At 35.7% G+C, this 17,871-nt stretch overlaps 1 protein-coding gene across 2 annotated transcripts; it reads right to left on the reverse strand.

Annotated features, from left to right (window-relative positions):
* Nucleotides 1-230: 230 nt before the first annotated feature.
* On the reverse strand, nucleotides 231-16,454 carry il34 (interleukin 34). 2 transcript variants are annotated; one of them, XM_068214786.2, is made up of 7 exons: nucleotides 13,573-13,657; nucleotides 13,074-13,174; nucleotides 8,522-8,628; nucleotides 8,010-8,090; nucleotides 4,755-4,955; nucleotides 4,444-4,612; nucleotides 231-1,068 (listed from the first exon to the last, which is right to left on the reverse strand). In XM_068214786.2, the coding sequence occupies exons 2-7, from the start codon at nucleotides 13,111-13,113 to the stop codon at nucleotides 1,025-1,027; spliced, it is 642 nt and encodes a 213-aa protein (XP_068070887.1). In that variant the 5' UTR covers nucleotides 13,114-13,174; nucleotides 13,573-13,657; the 3' UTR covers nucleotides 231-1,024.
* Between the last annotated feature and the right edge of the window lie 1,417 nt (nucleotides 16,455-17,871).

Raw genomic sequence — 17,871 nt, forward strand, 5'->3', positions numbered from 1 at the left:
CACCTGTTATATTTTTGTTTTAATATTATTTCTGGTTCTGTTTTTGCAATTCTGTAATGTTCCTGGATATTTATATCTGAATCTGAATTAATACTTTATGTAATGTTTCAAAGCTTATAATAAAAACATTAAAGTATAAAACAGGTAGGCCTACAGGCATGTAAGTGAAAGTTGACAGTGTATCTGAAATGAAACCAAATCCAGAATGACACATTCTGAACACTCGGGGGTGATAGTGAGAAGTTTATTCCCTAAGCCAAGTTACAACAGTTACCAGAACATTCTGTGGCAGGAGTCCAAATAAATAACCTACATTAAAAAATCTGTGTATAAAACATATGCAAACCTGATATCAAACCCTCTCGATCAATCTTTTAGAAAAAAAAGTTTAACAGGAGTACTTTGGTGCAGTCTTTCAACATTGAAACAGCAATAAAGCACAAAAGTAAACAGCCTCCGGGTAAAAGCAACAGTGCCGACTAAGCCAGCAGTCAGCACAAGATTTGCATGCTAATGAAATGTGTACAAAAAGAAGCTCCACGTTTTTTTACATCTCACCTAACTGACATTTACAACACGGCAATGCTAACATACTGCTTTGGCATGTGAAAAAATATCTAATTTCCTCAGAAATAAAAGTCACAGTGCAAAGACTTTTTGTGGAAACAACCAATATAAAATGCTACAGCAATTAGCCAAAGCTGCTCTCCTCCATAAAAGCACACGCACAGTGCACTGCACACATGAAGATTTATTAGCAAAATGCTGCATAAATATGCAAGATGGCGGGCGGGTGGATGTATGGAGGTTTGAATGACGGACAGCAATAGCTGCAGGGTCAGTAGAGTGTCTTCCAAGTGGTTTGACTGCTGCTGTGTTTTTCAATATGGCAAACACCGGTGGAGGCAGTCCATGACTTCAATAGGACAAGAGGCACACAAGCATGCTGCGTGTCACTACATAAACCAGTTAACACCCTACAACAGCAACACGGAGACAGGATTAGATCCGCTTAGATCTGCTGCTATGTTGTTTTCCTTTCTTTCCTCCTGTTATAGACTTCACAATCTAGAAATGAGCACAGAGAAAGAAGAATCTCTTATAGAATCAGTTAAAAAAAAAACATTGTCATGTTATTAACATTAATGTTTGGGCTAACCACAGTTAAAGATATGACAAAGAATTGGGGAAAAAGCACAGACCAGGCATGTCCAGGCGAGTAAAAGCATGTGGGCTTTGCTTTCTAAGGTACTCTACGTCCTTAGAAAACCTCAAAGCCTGAATCATGGCAACGTCTCATTCATCATGTAAAGGATAAAGACGTTGATTCAATACCCTAGTTTTTTTTATTTTTTGTCATTCACAAAGGCTGACGGTCGACCACAGACACGCATCAACAAACAGCAACATTTTCCGACTATTTGTTTTGCTACTGTGCATAAATTTTGGGGTTGCGCAACTAAGGTTATCAACAAATATTTAGCGGACTGGTGGGAGAACCCTATGTGTGGTTGGAGGCCAAAAATTCCCTGAAACTTTCCAAGTGGTGACAATCATTAGATGGACCTCAACTGTCTTACCTCAACCCCCCCAAAAAAACACCAATGAGTAAGTTGGAACCGTAATTCCCAAAAAAATCCAGATCCAAAAAAACATGCAGTCTTTGTTGGATGAATTGATTTAGTGGGTTTAAACAGAGATAAATGTATAGCCAATCAATAGCTATGTTTCAGTTCGAAACTGTTAAGTGTGCTGAAAATTTGAATGTTGTATCATGTGTGAATAAAATGAGTTTCAGCTCTGAGAGCAAAATTAGTTGGATTAAATTTACTAAAACGAAAGAACAAGTCTTAACTTGAGGCCATGATTTAAGTAAAATGAGTAAACAAATTCAAAAACTGTGGGCATTATATATATTATTTAACAAAACAATATATTTATTACTGGGGCGACGCAGTGGCGCAGTAGGTAGTGCTGTCTCCACACAGCAAGAGGGACGCTGGGTCACTGGTTTGAACCTCGGCTCAGTTGGCGTTTCTGTGTGGAGTTTGCATGTTCTCCCTGCGTTCGCGTGGGTTTCCTCTGGGTGCTCCGGTTTCCCCCATAGACCAAAGACATGCGGTACAGGTGAATTGGGTAGGCTAAATTGTCCGTAGTGTATGAGTGTATGAGTGTGTGTGTGTATGTTTCCCAGACATGGGTTGTGGCTGGAAGGGCATCTGGTGCGTAAAAACGTGCTGGATAAGTTGGCGGTTCATTCCGCTGTGGTGACCCCGGATTAATAAAGGGACTACACCGACAAGAAAATGAATAAATGAATTAATATTTAATACTATTTTAATACTATACAATACTATGCATTTACTTTCTATTATATTTATTTTATTAATCTAGGGTTGTCACAACAGAATAAACCGGCACTTATCCAGCATATGTTTTACGCAGCAGATGCCCTTTCAGCTGCAACCCATCACTGGGAAACACCCATACACACTCAATCACACACATACACAGTTTAGCTTACACAATTAACCTACAGCACATGTCTTTGGACTTGTGGGGTAAACAGGAGCACTGGGAGGAAACCCACGCACAGGGGGAGGTCATGCAAACTCCACACAGAAATCCCAATGGACCGAGCCGAAGCTTTAACCAAGACCTTCTTGCTGTGAGGCGATTGTGCTACACACTGCGCTACCGCATTGCTATACAATACTATGTTTAATTAAAAAAAAAAATGAGAATAAAGTCTTAATTTGCAGCCATAATTTAATTAAACTGTTGCTACAATTTACTATGACAAAAAAAAACCCATAAAGGTATAGTTCACACAACAATTACAATTTACTCACACTCAAGTGAGTCCAAACCTTCATGAGTTTTTTTTTTATTCCGTTGAACACAAAAAAAGATATTTTGAAAAATGTCGAAATACTGGAAACCATTGACATCCATAATAGAAAAAAAAATACAATGGAAGTCAATGGTTACTGATTTCTAACTATTTTCTAAATATCTTCCTTTTCTGTTCAAAAGAAGAAAGAAACTCAAACAGGTTTGGAACAAGTGAAGGGAGAATAAATGGTAGCAGAATCTTTATTTTGTCACAGACAGAATCTGTGGCCATTTTTTTGCTATTTCTGCTGAGAATTTTGTCAAAAATCTGTGGATTTATGTAGAATAATTTTGGAAGTATGTCGTACCAAACCTTAATATATGAAATGAAAAATATTACCTTCTTAACTTTTTATTTAATTGGTTTTATTTTATTTATCTAATTAGCTCCACTTATTTAGTAAACAAAGCAAGTCTCTCGTATAATATAGCTTCTAAAAGACAAAAAGACAATAAAAAAGTATTACTTTACAAACTGTATTGTAAATATATCATATAAACATTTTTATACAAGTCAATAATAATACTGAAAGTCATTTAAAACTGAATGAATATAAATGTACATAATTTTACACAAGTAAATACATAGACTCAATAATGGGCAGAAAATCTGCAGATTTCTGTGAGCGCAAGTTCTGTGTGGGCCTAGTCATGACTTAAATAAAAACAAGTGAACAAATGAGTAAATCATGACTGTATTTAACTAAAAACAAAAATTAACTAATATTATTTACTAATAAAATGCATTCAGTATTTGGGCTTCTGGCATAGTTTATGAACACGTTTTCTTCTCTGTACTATCTACTAATTCATTTCATATGATTTTTTTTGCACATTTTAAGATTTTATGCCACCTTGACATTCCCATCTGACATTTTTTCAACAATGCATACACAAATACAGTTGAAGTCAGAATTATTAGCCACCCTTTGATTTTTTTTTCTTTTTTAAATATCTTCCAGATGATGTTTAACAGAGCAAGGAAATTTTTACAGTATGTCTGATAATATTTTTTTCTTCTGGAGAAAGTCTTAATTGTTTTATTTTGGCTAGAATAAAAGCATTTTTTAATTTTTAAAAAACATTTTAAGGTCAAAATTAATAGCCCTTTAAGTTATAATTTTTTTTCGATAGTCTACAAAACAAACCATCATTATGCAATAACTTGCCTAATTACCCTAACCTGCCTAGTTAACCTAATAAACCTAGTTAAGCCTTTAAATGTCACGTTAAGCTTTATAGAAGTGTCTTAAAAATATCTAGTCAAATATTATTTACTGTCATTATGGCAAAGATAAAATAAATCAGTTATCAAAAATGAGTTATTAAAACTATTCTGTTAAGAAATGTGTTGAAAAATGTTTCTCTCCAATAAACAAAAATTGGGGAAAAAATAAACAGAGGGGCTAATAATTCTCCCTTTAACTGTACATGGATAAAAACATAGATTTCTTTCAACGTTTGTTAGATCGATGTTTCATTTACAGTCTCTCAAATGTAAAAGCAAAAAGGTAGTTCCATTAGTATATACAATAGAAACACACTTACAATCATAATTGTCATCCTCTTTTGTGAAGCACTCTTTAAACAGGCAAAGCATGGTCCGATAACAGTTATCAAGGATTGATTTGGGTGTGACTGACTTCCATCCTTTATAATCTTGTTCCGTCAAGTGATCCCAGATGGTTTGTAAGCTCTCTGGACGTTCTCTGACATTCTGAAAGCATACAAAGACACACTGATTACCACATAACAAATGTCAACAAAGCAAAAATGTCAAGCTGACTGTGAGCCTGATAGCACTAATAGTATGATTTATAATAAGCTGTTATAAAGTCAAATGATATCATTGTTCTAACCTCTTGGTCTTCGTGATTCCCTTCTTTAAAAACCGTCTCAAATTTTTTAAAGAGATTCTCCAGATCAGAGAGGTATTTACGCCGCGTTGGATGCCTCTCTGGCAGTACCCGTAAGACCTTCTTAATGCCCTGTTGACTCACGTAAAGCCACAAATCCTGGAGATCTCTCGGCAGCACTGGCTCTTCTTCATTACTCGTATTCTAGAGAACACAAAGCGAGAGATTAGACTGAAGATAAGACGGTTGAAGGAATGAGGAGCAGAGGAACAATAACAATTGGGAAACGTTCAACTTTTTGTGATTCGCTTGTGATATACAGGCATGTATTAATTTTCAGCATCAGTTTCCAGTAAAATTGTTTAGGCAAGCGGCAACCCTCCGCTCTTCCTCGTAAAGCTAATACGGAAGTAAATGAAACTGCAATTCATCGAAATTCTGCTAGTCCCGGCTCCATAATAGAGCACATTTCTATTGAGCTCACTGTTAAAATGGCCAACTTTACAGCAGAAAAGAAGGTGTTTACAGGCTGTTACAAAAAACGATTTTTGATCATACAGCTATTATAACCCTTCATGATAACTGTAAGGGGGTGAATTTTTTTATAACTCATCATTTTCCTTTATTTTAATTTATATTAAGTTTGCATAATTAAGGGCGTGGCCACTTGAGTGACAGCTAGTTCTCGCTGGTCGCCGTCATGTCACCTTAGCTGATTCTAGCTGATTAGCCACTGAACTCGGCGTATATATTGTATTTTTGTTTTGTTTTATGTGGCTTTACACAGTCAGTTGCTTTTTGGAATTATTTATTACAATTATCAGATGGGATGGCATGCTGTGTGCACTTAATTGTGCTCACAAACCATACACGTGGGCTCCATTTCCCAGGTGAGTGAAATTATTTACTTATATACCATCTTTTTAAATGTTTTTGTTTTATTTAAGATCATTGATCATAAATACTTTTCTTTAGACCTGTAAAGCACTCCAGAATCTGACAGATTGATTAGCTGTAGGCTCTAGAACAGTCATCTGAAGCGTTGTCATACAGGGTTATGCATGGATTTCATAAGCAGCCTTGCATTTACTAACACAGACTATATTTGAAGTATTTGGAAGTAATTTGCGTTTTCCTTCTGTAGAAAACACAACAGTGTTTTAAAAAGACTAAACACTTTAATGATATAGTGTACAACCAAGCACATGTGGTCAGAACATGAGTAATGTAGTGTTAAGCATTTCTTCCAAAGAAAAGCCCATCTAAGCAAAATGCTAGCAGGCGTCTGTAGCACCACTCACGCTCCGCCTCTTTGCCCTTGTTTGGTATCCCCCGGTTGGTGCAATGACACGCAAACAAAATGGCGCTGGTTGGCCCTGCCTACTTTTAGCTTCCTTTCGATCTTCAGAAACCTATAGGTGACGTCACGGATACTACGTCCATATCTTTTACAATCTTTTTGTTTAGGTCAAAGGATTTATGCAAAGTCAGGTTGAAAAAAGCTGAAATAACACCAGTTTGATCAATTATTTTACAATTATAATAAAGTTGGAAATTCTAGAATTAATAACAAATAATAAAACGACATTTTAATCTGGATTCATTTAATTTCTTTATATTTCTTCTTATTATTATTATTTGCCATTTTAAAAGAAACTTATATAGAATGATCATAGGATTTTTTACTACTTTAACACAAAAATGTGGCAAGATATTTATGGAATCAATCTTTCATAGACTATTTTGTAGATTAGTAAATAATGAATGAAATAATAAAATGAATAATAGTAAAATAAATAACATTAACTATTCAATAAATGTCTGATCAAATGGGTTTACTGTATTTTATTTACTGTATTCAGATTTACATTTATAAAAAACACTACTTTTACAACTTAATTTATTCATTTTCTTTTCTGCTTAGTCCCTTTATTAATCTAGGGTTGCCACAGTGGAGTGAACCGCCAACTTATCCAGCATATGTTATTATGCAGTGGATGCCCTTTTAGACGAAACCCAGCAATGGGATACACTCATACACTCAACACCCATACACTCTCACATGCACACTCATACACTACAGCTAATTTAGCTTATTCACTTCACCTATACCACGTATTTGAACTGTGGGGGAAACCGGAGGACCCGGAGGAAACCCACATAAACACAGGGGAGAACATGCAAACTCCAAACAGAAATGCCAACTGACTCAGCCGGGGCTCGAACTAGCGACCTTTTTGCTGTGAGGCAAAAGCGTTACCCACTGCGCCCCCGTGTCATCCTAAAAACACTTTCTAATATTTATTAATAAAAAATGTGGATAAATATTTATAAGATCAATCTTTCATACACTGTTTCAAAGTTTTGTAAAGAATAAATGATTAAAATTAATAATAATGAAAATTCAATTCAAAAAATAAATTCAATAAATAAATAAGATTAATAAATGCTGATCATATGGGTTTAATGTTTTTTTTACTGTATTAAGATTTACATTTATAAAAAACACCACTTTTAAAACTTACTATATTTATAGACCCGTAGTATTATCTATTTTTAACTACAGATGGCTGCAGCTTTTTCCCCAGATTTTTAAAAATAATTAATATTATATTTCAATTTGTTTAAATACATTTTATTTACATTTTATTAGTTAATTAGTTTATTAGGGGGGCAGGCCAGACTCACAGTGGCCAGATTGACCGTCAGTGTCCCGGTGCTCCCTATGGCCAGTATATATATATATATATATATATATATATATATATATATATATATATATATATATATATATATATATATAAATATATGTCAACATCTTAAAAAAAAGTGTTTTGGTTTTTCGTGACCCTTTAAATACGCACAGTGGCAATATTTGCCTTTCAGTTTATCCTAATCTTACCAGAAAACACAGTGCAAAATTACATTCAAAATATTTTGATATAATCCTATAATACTAAAATGTTTAGCTGTATTTTCCCCTCCAGATCTAAATAAGCCTGAGCAGGTTTGTTTGCGATTCACCCTGTATTCAAAAATGCTGAGTCACAGCCCTCAAATCTTTCAGGAAGCCCTAAAAACCGTGACTCTAATCTGACTGTATTGTAAGTCATGAGTCTCAAATCTGTGTTGATATGTGACAAACAGGAAAAATGAGCTAATTGGTGTGGGACGTTGTGGAGAGTGTGGCTTATGGCCATGGTGGAAACTGAGTCAGAGGGTTGGTTTGGGGACAGTGTCAGTGGGATAAAGGCTTACCACCAGTCTGCTGATGTTTCGCAGTCTGAACACCTCCTCATAACGCACTTGGACAGTGTAATTAATGGGAAAGTGCATTTTCTGTAAATATAAATAGAAAACCTTTCATTGACAAAGCTTTCATTCGGTCAAATACAAGGCATTTAAATGATGTTCACTTCATATACATGTTACGTTGATTCTGAATTATTTTAACCCAACTTTTGTTCAGGTAAAAACAAATGGTTGAGTTATAAATGTCATTAACATTTTAGTATAGGTACATATTATCACAATCATCTAGTTACTTATACACATGCTTATTATTAACACATTGGCTGTTTAATTGCACTTACAAAGCAAATATTCTGCATATCTTCATAATAATACACTATTAATAAGTAGCAAATTAGGAGTTTGTTAAGGCAGAAGTCATAGTTAATAACGGTTTGTTAATAGTAATTTTTTAGCATTTAATATTCTCATTTTCTATAATATAACGCTATGATTTAAAGTAAAAGGCATCTATTTACCATATAACGTCTCCTTAAGGTTGCATTTAGACTGTCTTGGACTGTTTTCAGAGGTCCACAGAGATCTGGAGCTGCACTACTGCACACTGGTAATAGACAAATAAAACCTAAAGAGAGAGAAGAAGAAAAATGTAGGCTTTAAAGATCATACATTTTGCCAATCATGATTGAATTTATTTTTTTGTACTTAAATTTAACATGAAATAAACAAATCAAATGAATTGATTTTGATTAGAATAGTCAGATTTGATGGCTTTGTAAATACTTTACAAACATACACTAATGAATAAGGATGTATCTGATATTTATTGGCTGATATTGGGTTGATTTAGTGCTATTGGAAATAACATAAAAAGTCTGATACCAATGGTTAATAATTACATGGAAGCAATGATTTTAATAACCCAGTGGTATTCAAAAGATGTGCAAAATGATTAATACTTGCAAAAACAAAAAATTATCTGTACCAAATGTACTAATATGTACACCATGCTCAAGTGCTGGAAAAAACTAATGGCTAGTTTGGCCTACAATTAGTATATTTCTGGGGCAGCTCAGTTTATAATGTGCATACTGTAAAGCAACAGCAGTGGCTTTGTTGGTTAAGTTTATTAAATCCTGTTTCAAGACATAGCCTACTGAATAGCAAAAATCCCATTTAAAGATTGCCATATTATAATTTGTTTTTATCTTAACTTGTCCCTCGAGGAATAGCTGTGACTGTATAGTACTGTATGCAATTGATGCAAACCGATATTTTCTTATTATATTATTGCACTTTGCCTGTATATTCATGAACACAATTGCTTGTAGAGTAAGTAGTTTGACCATTTTCTGCTGTTTATTGTTCCTAGTCATTTCTTCTCTAGGCAACTGAATGGCAAAAACAAGCGCACTTCCGCATTGCAAAATAAGGTCAATAGCCTGGCTGCACCAACAGATTTATATGGCTCACTACTGATTTATTTAAACTTTTTGTCCATAATTTTTTTTTAATTAAATGGAATTTTCCCCATGATGTTATAACATCTATAGTTGAAGAATAAACCTCTAAATTGTAAGCTAGAAAAAAACAGCAGACCTCAAACACATGAACTAAGTAGCCAGAGCATCTGAAGGGGCAACAGCTTCAACTCCCTCATTCACTCACTCACTCACTCACTCACTCAATCACTGTCCTTCAGTTTTTTCCCAACTTTATCAGGGGTTGCCAAAGCAGAATAAACCACCACAGCTTCAAACCACATGTATTAATTATAAGTCATTTTAAAGCCCTTAATATAAAGCATGGCTCATGCCTACGATTAGCTGGATTATGCAATCTCAATCAAACTGTTGTAAACTGAGATTGACCCAATATACCACCTAACATTAAAGCATGAGTAAACGTTTATCGTTGGCATGTGTTAAAGGTCTGATTTCTATGCAGATTATACACAATCACCCCAATCAATCTACCAAATTATCTCTAAATAGACCTTTGTTTTTATATGTCAGTATATTGCAGCCTTAGTTTCAGAAATTGAACTGTATGAAGCTTGTTTGAGGAGAGCTAGCCCTCTCTTTTAATTTAAAGTGATTTTAATCGTGATCCAAACATATAGCATACATGCATACAGGCTTGCTTGGTTTGGGACTTGTGGAGCTGTGCATCGATCGATTTGCTCCTCAGTGTTTGAACTCTCAGCAGTGAAAATTAAACCACACTCGACTGAACTGAACTGAACTGAACTTCAACTCTGAAAACTGGACTGACACAGTTTCAATTTACTAGAACTTCTATGTTAATCTGCTTCTTTGACACAGTCTACATTGTAAAAGCGCTATAAAATAAAGATGAATTGAACAGAATGCAGCATGTGCAGTTTTGATGAGTAATTATACTGTAGAATTCCAAATCTGAAGAATAGTCTGACTTTAGTTTTGTGAAAACCTTTCCAGTAATTCATCTGAAGGAAACAGCAGACTAGCTAAATGAGATGCAGATTCACTCCAGCCAGCAGGTGGAGCTTATGAACAGCAATGATAAAGTGTTTCTTGGGTTACCACTGTAAACATATAAGCGCTTACCAACACTACAACAACACTTGTATATGAATCATTTAGAGGCACGATGAACAGAAAATAAATCCCACGTCAATTTTTCCAAAGACTGATCTGAATCATCACATATTTGAAACAATTCTCAAACGGCTCGCGGCTCATCTTTATATCCTAACTACCAAAGTTCCTTTAAGGTATGCTATATCAGTGGTTCGCAAACTTTTTTTTTTTGAGACCCCCTTTTCCCCTGGAAAATATTATAAAGCTCCCCACCACATTTAATGATATTATCGCTCATATGAATTTGCAGTAAAAATGACAAAAATGTAGTTTTCAAACAAACCGTGTGTTTATTACTATTTCTGGATATGTTTATGCACAAATAATAGCCTAATGTAAAATATAAAAGCAAAACATCAGTAGGCCATTTGTAACTGAAAAACGAAAGCCTTTGTCCATTTTAAATTTGCCCTATTTGAAATTCAATAACAAAAATATCAGTATTCACACTGGTGTGTAAGAGAAAAAATAATATGGCTATTACAATTTACCACTTGCATGTCATTTGTTACGCTTCATCGATCAGTGTGAGGATTGCTGCTGGCAGTAAGTAATAATTTGGTCAATAAGTGGGAGTTGTCTGAGAATGTCTTACTATTTAAACAGCCTCATGCATTCATAAGCAAGAACTTTGGCGCAGATAATGCACTGTGGCTGGATCAGGGACTCTTTGCTTTGAGAAAATGGAATAAAACAATAGTTCAGCTAACTATCTTGGTATTTCCTGCATTTCTGCTTTCCAGTATTGCTAGTGCTGTGACCCGAAATGTTTGAAGCTCACTCACCTGGGTCTAGAATGCTTGGGTCATTACTATTAGTGAGACTTGGTGTTTTTTTGTTGAGGACGAATTACAAATTTGTCCATTTTTTTGGTGAACCAGGGGATAAAATGAGCTAAGGCAACGTGATCGTTCTCCTAATTTTCCACTGCTAAAAATGTAAAAATATGACTCGACTCCCCTACAGAGCTCACTGAGGCCCCCTTGAGGACCGGGACTCCCCTGTTGGGAACTGTTATTCTATAACATTTTCTTCTACAAAGCAAACATACAGTTTTTTACAGTAAATACTATGCAATTTTGGATGCACCAACAGATTCTTAGGGCTTATTTAATCACGCAAACTTTTTCTCCATAGTAAAAAGGCTTGTGGATTTTAATTCGGTCCTCTGTATAGAATTAATACTAATATTCAAGTAAAATGCATACCTTTTTTAAATCTTTGATTTCAATTAATCGATGATACTCATATTATTGTTTACGTTTTGCTGATTGTGCTGTAGCCTATATTAGAGACAGGTCATTTCTTTGAAGGCAATGACGCATGAATTCGTATAAAGTATCAAAGGTACTGTGACAACACGCAAACCTCAAACCACAGCTCGACTTACAAAGAAAAAGATACTCAATTTTTCAGCATAAAAACAATTGAGCTCTGCTGAAAAAAAGAAACACAAATGCAACATCTCAATCGTCCCTATATTGATGCTTCAATATCTTCTAACACAATAAAACAACGCAACCACACAAAAAATGTAATAAATGTAACGCACCAGCCGTGATGCCACAACACAAGTTTCTGCAACCCACATGTGGTCAAAAGCAGACATAATATGCACGATATGATCAAGATCAAAAGCATGATCTGTGGTAGCAAACCTGAGGCTGATCCTGCATCTATTTTAACTGGAGCTCCTATTGTTAAAGATAAGTGATTGTGACTGGCCGGCCTGGGGTGGAAACACAGGGCACCGGCAGTCATCTGTCACTTTGCAGTGGATCAGTGCGGTTTGCCTCTGTGGTGGAGCTGCACTGCAGGCCAGTTACCCAGAGACTGGCAGTCAGCAAAGTCTCAGAGACCATGAAACAGACTTCCGAGGGACGGAGGAATTTGTTATGCCACAAAACCTGGGCTATTTACTGGCGTCCAACCGCTCAACCCCCCAACCTCCCGTCCGAGTTATTCTGGCTTCTTTGGCCTGGTATCCCCCTCCTTGTCCTCTCTTTTACCTTATGCATCTGTCTCATTCGTTCTTTCTCTCTGTCTTTCTCCTGAACAGGAAGTGGTGACACTAATAGTAACGTCTGAGTCCTTCGGTGGCAGCAACATATGCAGAAGCTCAAACATACAATTAGCTTGACACTCATTTCAGAAGAAACAAGTGCGCAGATATGCAGATGTTAAAACCACACACTCACTCTTAAGAAACATATTGCTTAATTTGGCTCACAGAGAATTTCTCGGATATTCGAACCCATCAGTCTTGTTTATCTTATTTGCGTAAATGCACAAGAGACTCTTGTTGGTTTACTAAGGAAGTGATTAATCAATAGAAGTTTTTTGGCCACTATTAAAATAAAATATTTATGTCTAGTAATACCGTCTTATCCAAAGTTCCCACATCTGACACCTTGTCATTTTAATCAATTAATTATGGGACTTTACTTACCCAGCAGCCCCCTGAGAAGCCAGCATTCGGACTGGACCATGTTAGGACGTTTTTTCTGTGATCTAGATCTTGATTAAAGGAAATTGTTAGGTCCTCTTGTTCTAAAAAAAAAAAAAAACAGAATTCACACTTTATTAAACACCTGCAAAAAATATCTGTTGGTTAACAGTTGTATAAATGTATATTTATACAAATGTTATAACTGTTGTACAAGTTTATATTTAAAATATATGTCGATTAATAGCTGTATATTTGTGATCTTGAAACACAAAAGCAGTCTTATGTCAACAGTGTCCACATATGGGTCAAAATTATAGATTTTTATTTCATGCCGAAAATTATTTATTGACAAAAAAAATGTACACTTGCGACTCCCTATATACCCTATATAATGTATCCCTATATACATTTCTGGAGAGCGCAAATTATGTAGCCAGAAGATTTCGTCTTTAAACCGAATGCTATGGGATAGTATGACGACGTTCCTTTTCGCGCTTACCAGCTGACCACTTGCCTCTGAAAGGACGGCTTTCCCACCGTTACTAGTTTGTCCATTTAGCTCGCCATGTATGTCGGTGCACTTGAGATGCAGAAAGAAGTTGGCCTTATGCCAACAGTTCCAGAAAGTGGGTAAGACAAAAACAGAACCCAAAAAATAAAATAGAGTAAATAACAGGGTGAGAATGTGGTAAAAATCAGGTGAGGGCTTGTCATTTTCTGGATTGCATTTTAAAACTAAGTTGGTTGGGTTTAGGGAAGGGTGTGAGCGGGTCAATTGGTGCTACTGAAAACACTTCTGGTTGGGCTTAGGAAAGGAGGAGCGTGGGTCAGTCAGTCAGTCATTCAGTCAGTCGACAGCGGCCTCTGGTGGATTTACGTGAGAACAACAGGTGTGAATAGCACTCGTGAGAGAATTTTTAGATCTGAAAAAGCGTACACAGCTGCCTCTGGTTGATTTACATGGGTACAAGAGGCGTGAACGGCACTCGTGAGAGAAATTTAAGATCTGAAAAAGTGTAGTAAGCGGCCTTTGGTGGATCCTTAAAAACAAAAACAGTAAAAGAAAAAAAACTTACCTCCCGGGATGTATTTGGCGCTTTGTAGAAATGTATATAGCGGTACGTTTTCAGAATGAGCCTGGGTTTGATTTTGTGGGTGAGAGTGACATTTTAACAGAGATTCTCTGTGGCTTGTAATTCACAAGCGTCTTTATTCTTTATTGATGCTTTGGAATAACATTTTGGGACATCTGCACTGACAACTTTTAATGTTGAACTCTGCAATTAAACAAAATGAACTGTACTGACATTTTTGGTAGTTTGAAACTACTTAAATGTTGTCTGGTTTAATCATGTAAACATACATTTGTTGTTGTTATTTCACAAATGTATCTCTTAGAGTGATTTTTGACCACAAATCATTTGTAAATGGTCAGGGATGACACATCTGAATTCATTTACTCCGTCTGGATGGTAAAATATTTCAATATCCAAAAAAGGCTGATCTGGCACATCTGATTTTAATGGGCAAAGAAAAGAAAAAACAAGAAGGAGTTGTAAAAACCTAAAGTGAAGCAGGAATGGGGGTCACTGTTCATCTGAAGGGCTGAAGCTCTATCATAATGTTCCACTGTTTTCGCCTACAGAACTTGTGCAGATGTGTAAAACAAATCCAGATGTTGTCTCTTTTTGTTTCTTTCGAAAGGAAAAAAAATAAATTCCCTTTTATCCTTTAGGGAATATAATGGCATCTTGACAGAGACAGCAGGTTTCTGACTAATAGTCATGTGATGAGCATGAAGAGCAGAATGTGCGGCTGCATTTTTGGTAGATTAATCAGAAATGTCTTTAGCATTTTCTTGGATATGGATATATGTAACACATGTTACAATAAATATATAAATGTTTAAAGCATAAGCATGTAAAGGAAACATCAAGTCCAAAAGTCCAGCTGAACAAATCATATCCTCGGTGTAACATCATATTTTATATGATGCAATAATTTAATTATTTTAACAGAATTCTCTATTTCGCAATCCTTTTTATGATTTACTCCAAATCGATTGCAGATTTTTTTATCTTTTTAAATCTGAGATGAGCACAGGAAATCTGTGAAATACTAGATATTTATGATGTTTATGTCAATTTAAAACAGATTCTTATTGTTATAATAATCTTTTGTAGCGCTTTATCGGCCATAAAAGGCCAATATTATATGCTTACATTACATAATTTTGTAAACACCATTACAATATTAGCCTATTTTACCGAATTTTAGAAATACTGCATAACTTACCTCTGAAACAATATTTTTAATAGTAAAATATGAGTCATGGTGTTTCTTTTTATTTATTTATTTATTTATTCATTTATCTATTTTAAGTATTTTCTTTTTGTTGTTGTTTTGTTTGTTTTCACAATGTTAAAAAGTCTCTCATTGGTCCAAAATATTGGTTTTACAACATGCATTATTATTTTTGTTATAACAGGAACTAAACAAATACATTTATGTTCAGAAATAAATTAATGTTCAAATCAAAATAATGAAGTATTGAGGAAATTCCCTCTTTTTTTCAACATTTATTTACACATCTGATTATTAAATTTTTATTCCAACCACCATATTAAAATTTATAGTGGCTTATTGAAATGACAAGAATTATCAATAAAGCATGAGCCTAATTGTTATTTATCAATTCATGATGAATGGCAGAATCATTGATGTTATAGTCTATATAACATCATGTTATTCAGTTTATACATAGGCCTATATAAAACAATGAAGATATCATCAATGATTCCGACATTCATAATAAACTGATATCTATATTAGTACTTGGAAAATATATACATCAATAAAGCAATGAATAAGTATCAAGAAGAGTGCATTCATATAAAATTACATTAAAGAAAATGTGTACAGCCTTCACATGCGTGCTATCGGCTTTACTACACACAAGTCTTTCTGAATCGATCAGATATTGTTGTCAGAACATCTAGTAAATTGACCAGTAATCTGATCTTATCTAACCAGAAGCGATCTTTCAGTCTGCGCAGTTGATCTGAATTCCCACACAACACGCGATACAATTCAAAGCACGAAATCAAACAAGCCACAAACCTTTCGATTCGATGTTCTAGTCTGCCTCAGTGGGAACCATCTGCAGAGGACTTTCAGTAAACAGGCAAGTGTTTGCTTAACCCTGAAGATATGACCGCTGACACTTCCAGGCGTGCAGGATACTGACCGAAGTAGTAAAATCGCCCCCTTTTCTATGCACCGTCCACCCAAAAGCGTCGGAAACTCCCTTTCTTTATGTCACCTCTTCTGTATGTTAAGCCGCTGTACATACAACACCCGCCTACAGCTCTCTCCGCGCGTAAAGAACCACGAGAAGACCACGCTGAGTTCAGAGCCACAGCCAGATGACACTAACGTTACTTTCACTTTTGAGTCCATATAAACTGTTAACTCATCAGTGGCTGGATGTGAGCATAATATTCGTAGATTTTATGAATTTAAAAAAATGTAACGTGTTGAATTGTGGCAGAGTCTGAACCCCCTTCCCAATTAAAAAATAAATGTTGGGGTCATTTCTTTATCTAGTTCTAACTTCTTTGCTCGCGTATGATCCTTCAGAATGCTTTTAAAACGTGTTTAAAGTATTAGCTATTTCTGAAACGACTTAAGCTAAGGCTACTTCAGAGTGTGGGAACATCTGAGGTAGCGCTAGAAACTGTCCATCTGTCAAAATTTTCACGTTAAAAATATTTGAACTTCACGAAATTAAAAGAAACTTATTGCAGTTTATGTGTGAAAACGTCTTTCATTTAATTTATATGTTTTAATAGCCGGGTGACACTGTGGCTCAGTGGTTAACACTGTCGCCTCACAGCAAAATGGTCGTTGGTTCAATTCCCGACTGGGCCAGTTAGCATTTTTGTGAGAAGTTTGCATGTTCTCCCCGTGTTCGCGTGGGTTTTCTCCATGTGCTCCGCTTTCTCCCACGGTCCAAAGATATGCTGTATATGTTAACTGAATAAATTAAATTAGCCGTATAGTGTATGTGTGTGAATGAGTGTGGATGTTTCCCAGTACTGGGTTGCAGCTGGAAGGGCATCCACTGCGTATAACATATGCTGAATAAGTTGTTAGTTCATTCCTTTGTGGTGACCCCTGATGAATAAAGGGACTAAGCCGAAGGAAATGAATGGATGAGCTGTTTGCATGAAGTTTAAATAAACTTACTATATTAATGTTTTGATAACATCCCCAGATGTCTGTTATGAAAACATGTCTTAAAGGGATAGTTCACCCTCACTATTTACTCCTAAGTGGTTCTTACTTTTTACTTTCCTTTAGCGTAGTTTCTGATTTATCAGGGGTTGCCACAGTGCAATGAACCACCAATTAACCCCAAGTGTTAGGAAATACCCGAACACTCTCTCACTTACACACACATAATACACTATGGCCTATTTTAGTTTATCCGATGCACTTCATCTGCATGTCTTTGGAGTGAGGGGGAAACTGGAAAACCCGGAGTAAACCCACATGAACACAAGGACAACACGAAAACTCCACCGTGGCCCTGTCGGGACTCGAACCAGCTACCCTCTTGCTGTGAACTTCTGTTCAACACTGAAGAAGATATTCTGAAGAATGTTGGAAAACATCAGACATCCATAGCAGGAACAAAAAAAAGTTCAACAGAAGATAACATGGTAGTTCAGTGGGTAGCACAATCGCCTCACAGCAAGAAGGTCGCTTGTTTAAGCCTCGACTGGGTCAGTTGGCA

The sequence above is a fragment of the Danio rerio genome, chromosome 18 (assembly GCF_049306965.1).
Source record: "Danio rerio strain Tuebingen ecotype United States chromosome 18, GRCz12tu, whole genome shotgun sequence".
In the NCBI taxonomy this organism is placed as follows: domain Eukaryota; kingdom Metazoa; phylum Chordata; class Actinopteri; order Cypriniformes; family Danionidae; genus Danio; species Danio rerio.

Bases quoted from the DNA above. Each gene is read 5' to 3' on its own strand.
- il34 (XM_068214786.2), bottom strand. From the start codon at position 13,113: ATGGTCCAGTCCGAATGCTGGCTTCTCAGGGGGCTGCTGG. The intron at 8,629-13,073 runs GTAAGTAAAGTC...CTCTCTCTTTAG, and splicing joins GCTTCTCAGGGGGCTGCTGG to GTTTTATTTGTCTATTACCA. The intron at 1,069-4,443 runs GTAAGTGTGTTT...GCTCATTTCTAG, and splicing joins AGAGGATGACAATTATGATT to ATTGTGAAGTCTATAACAGG.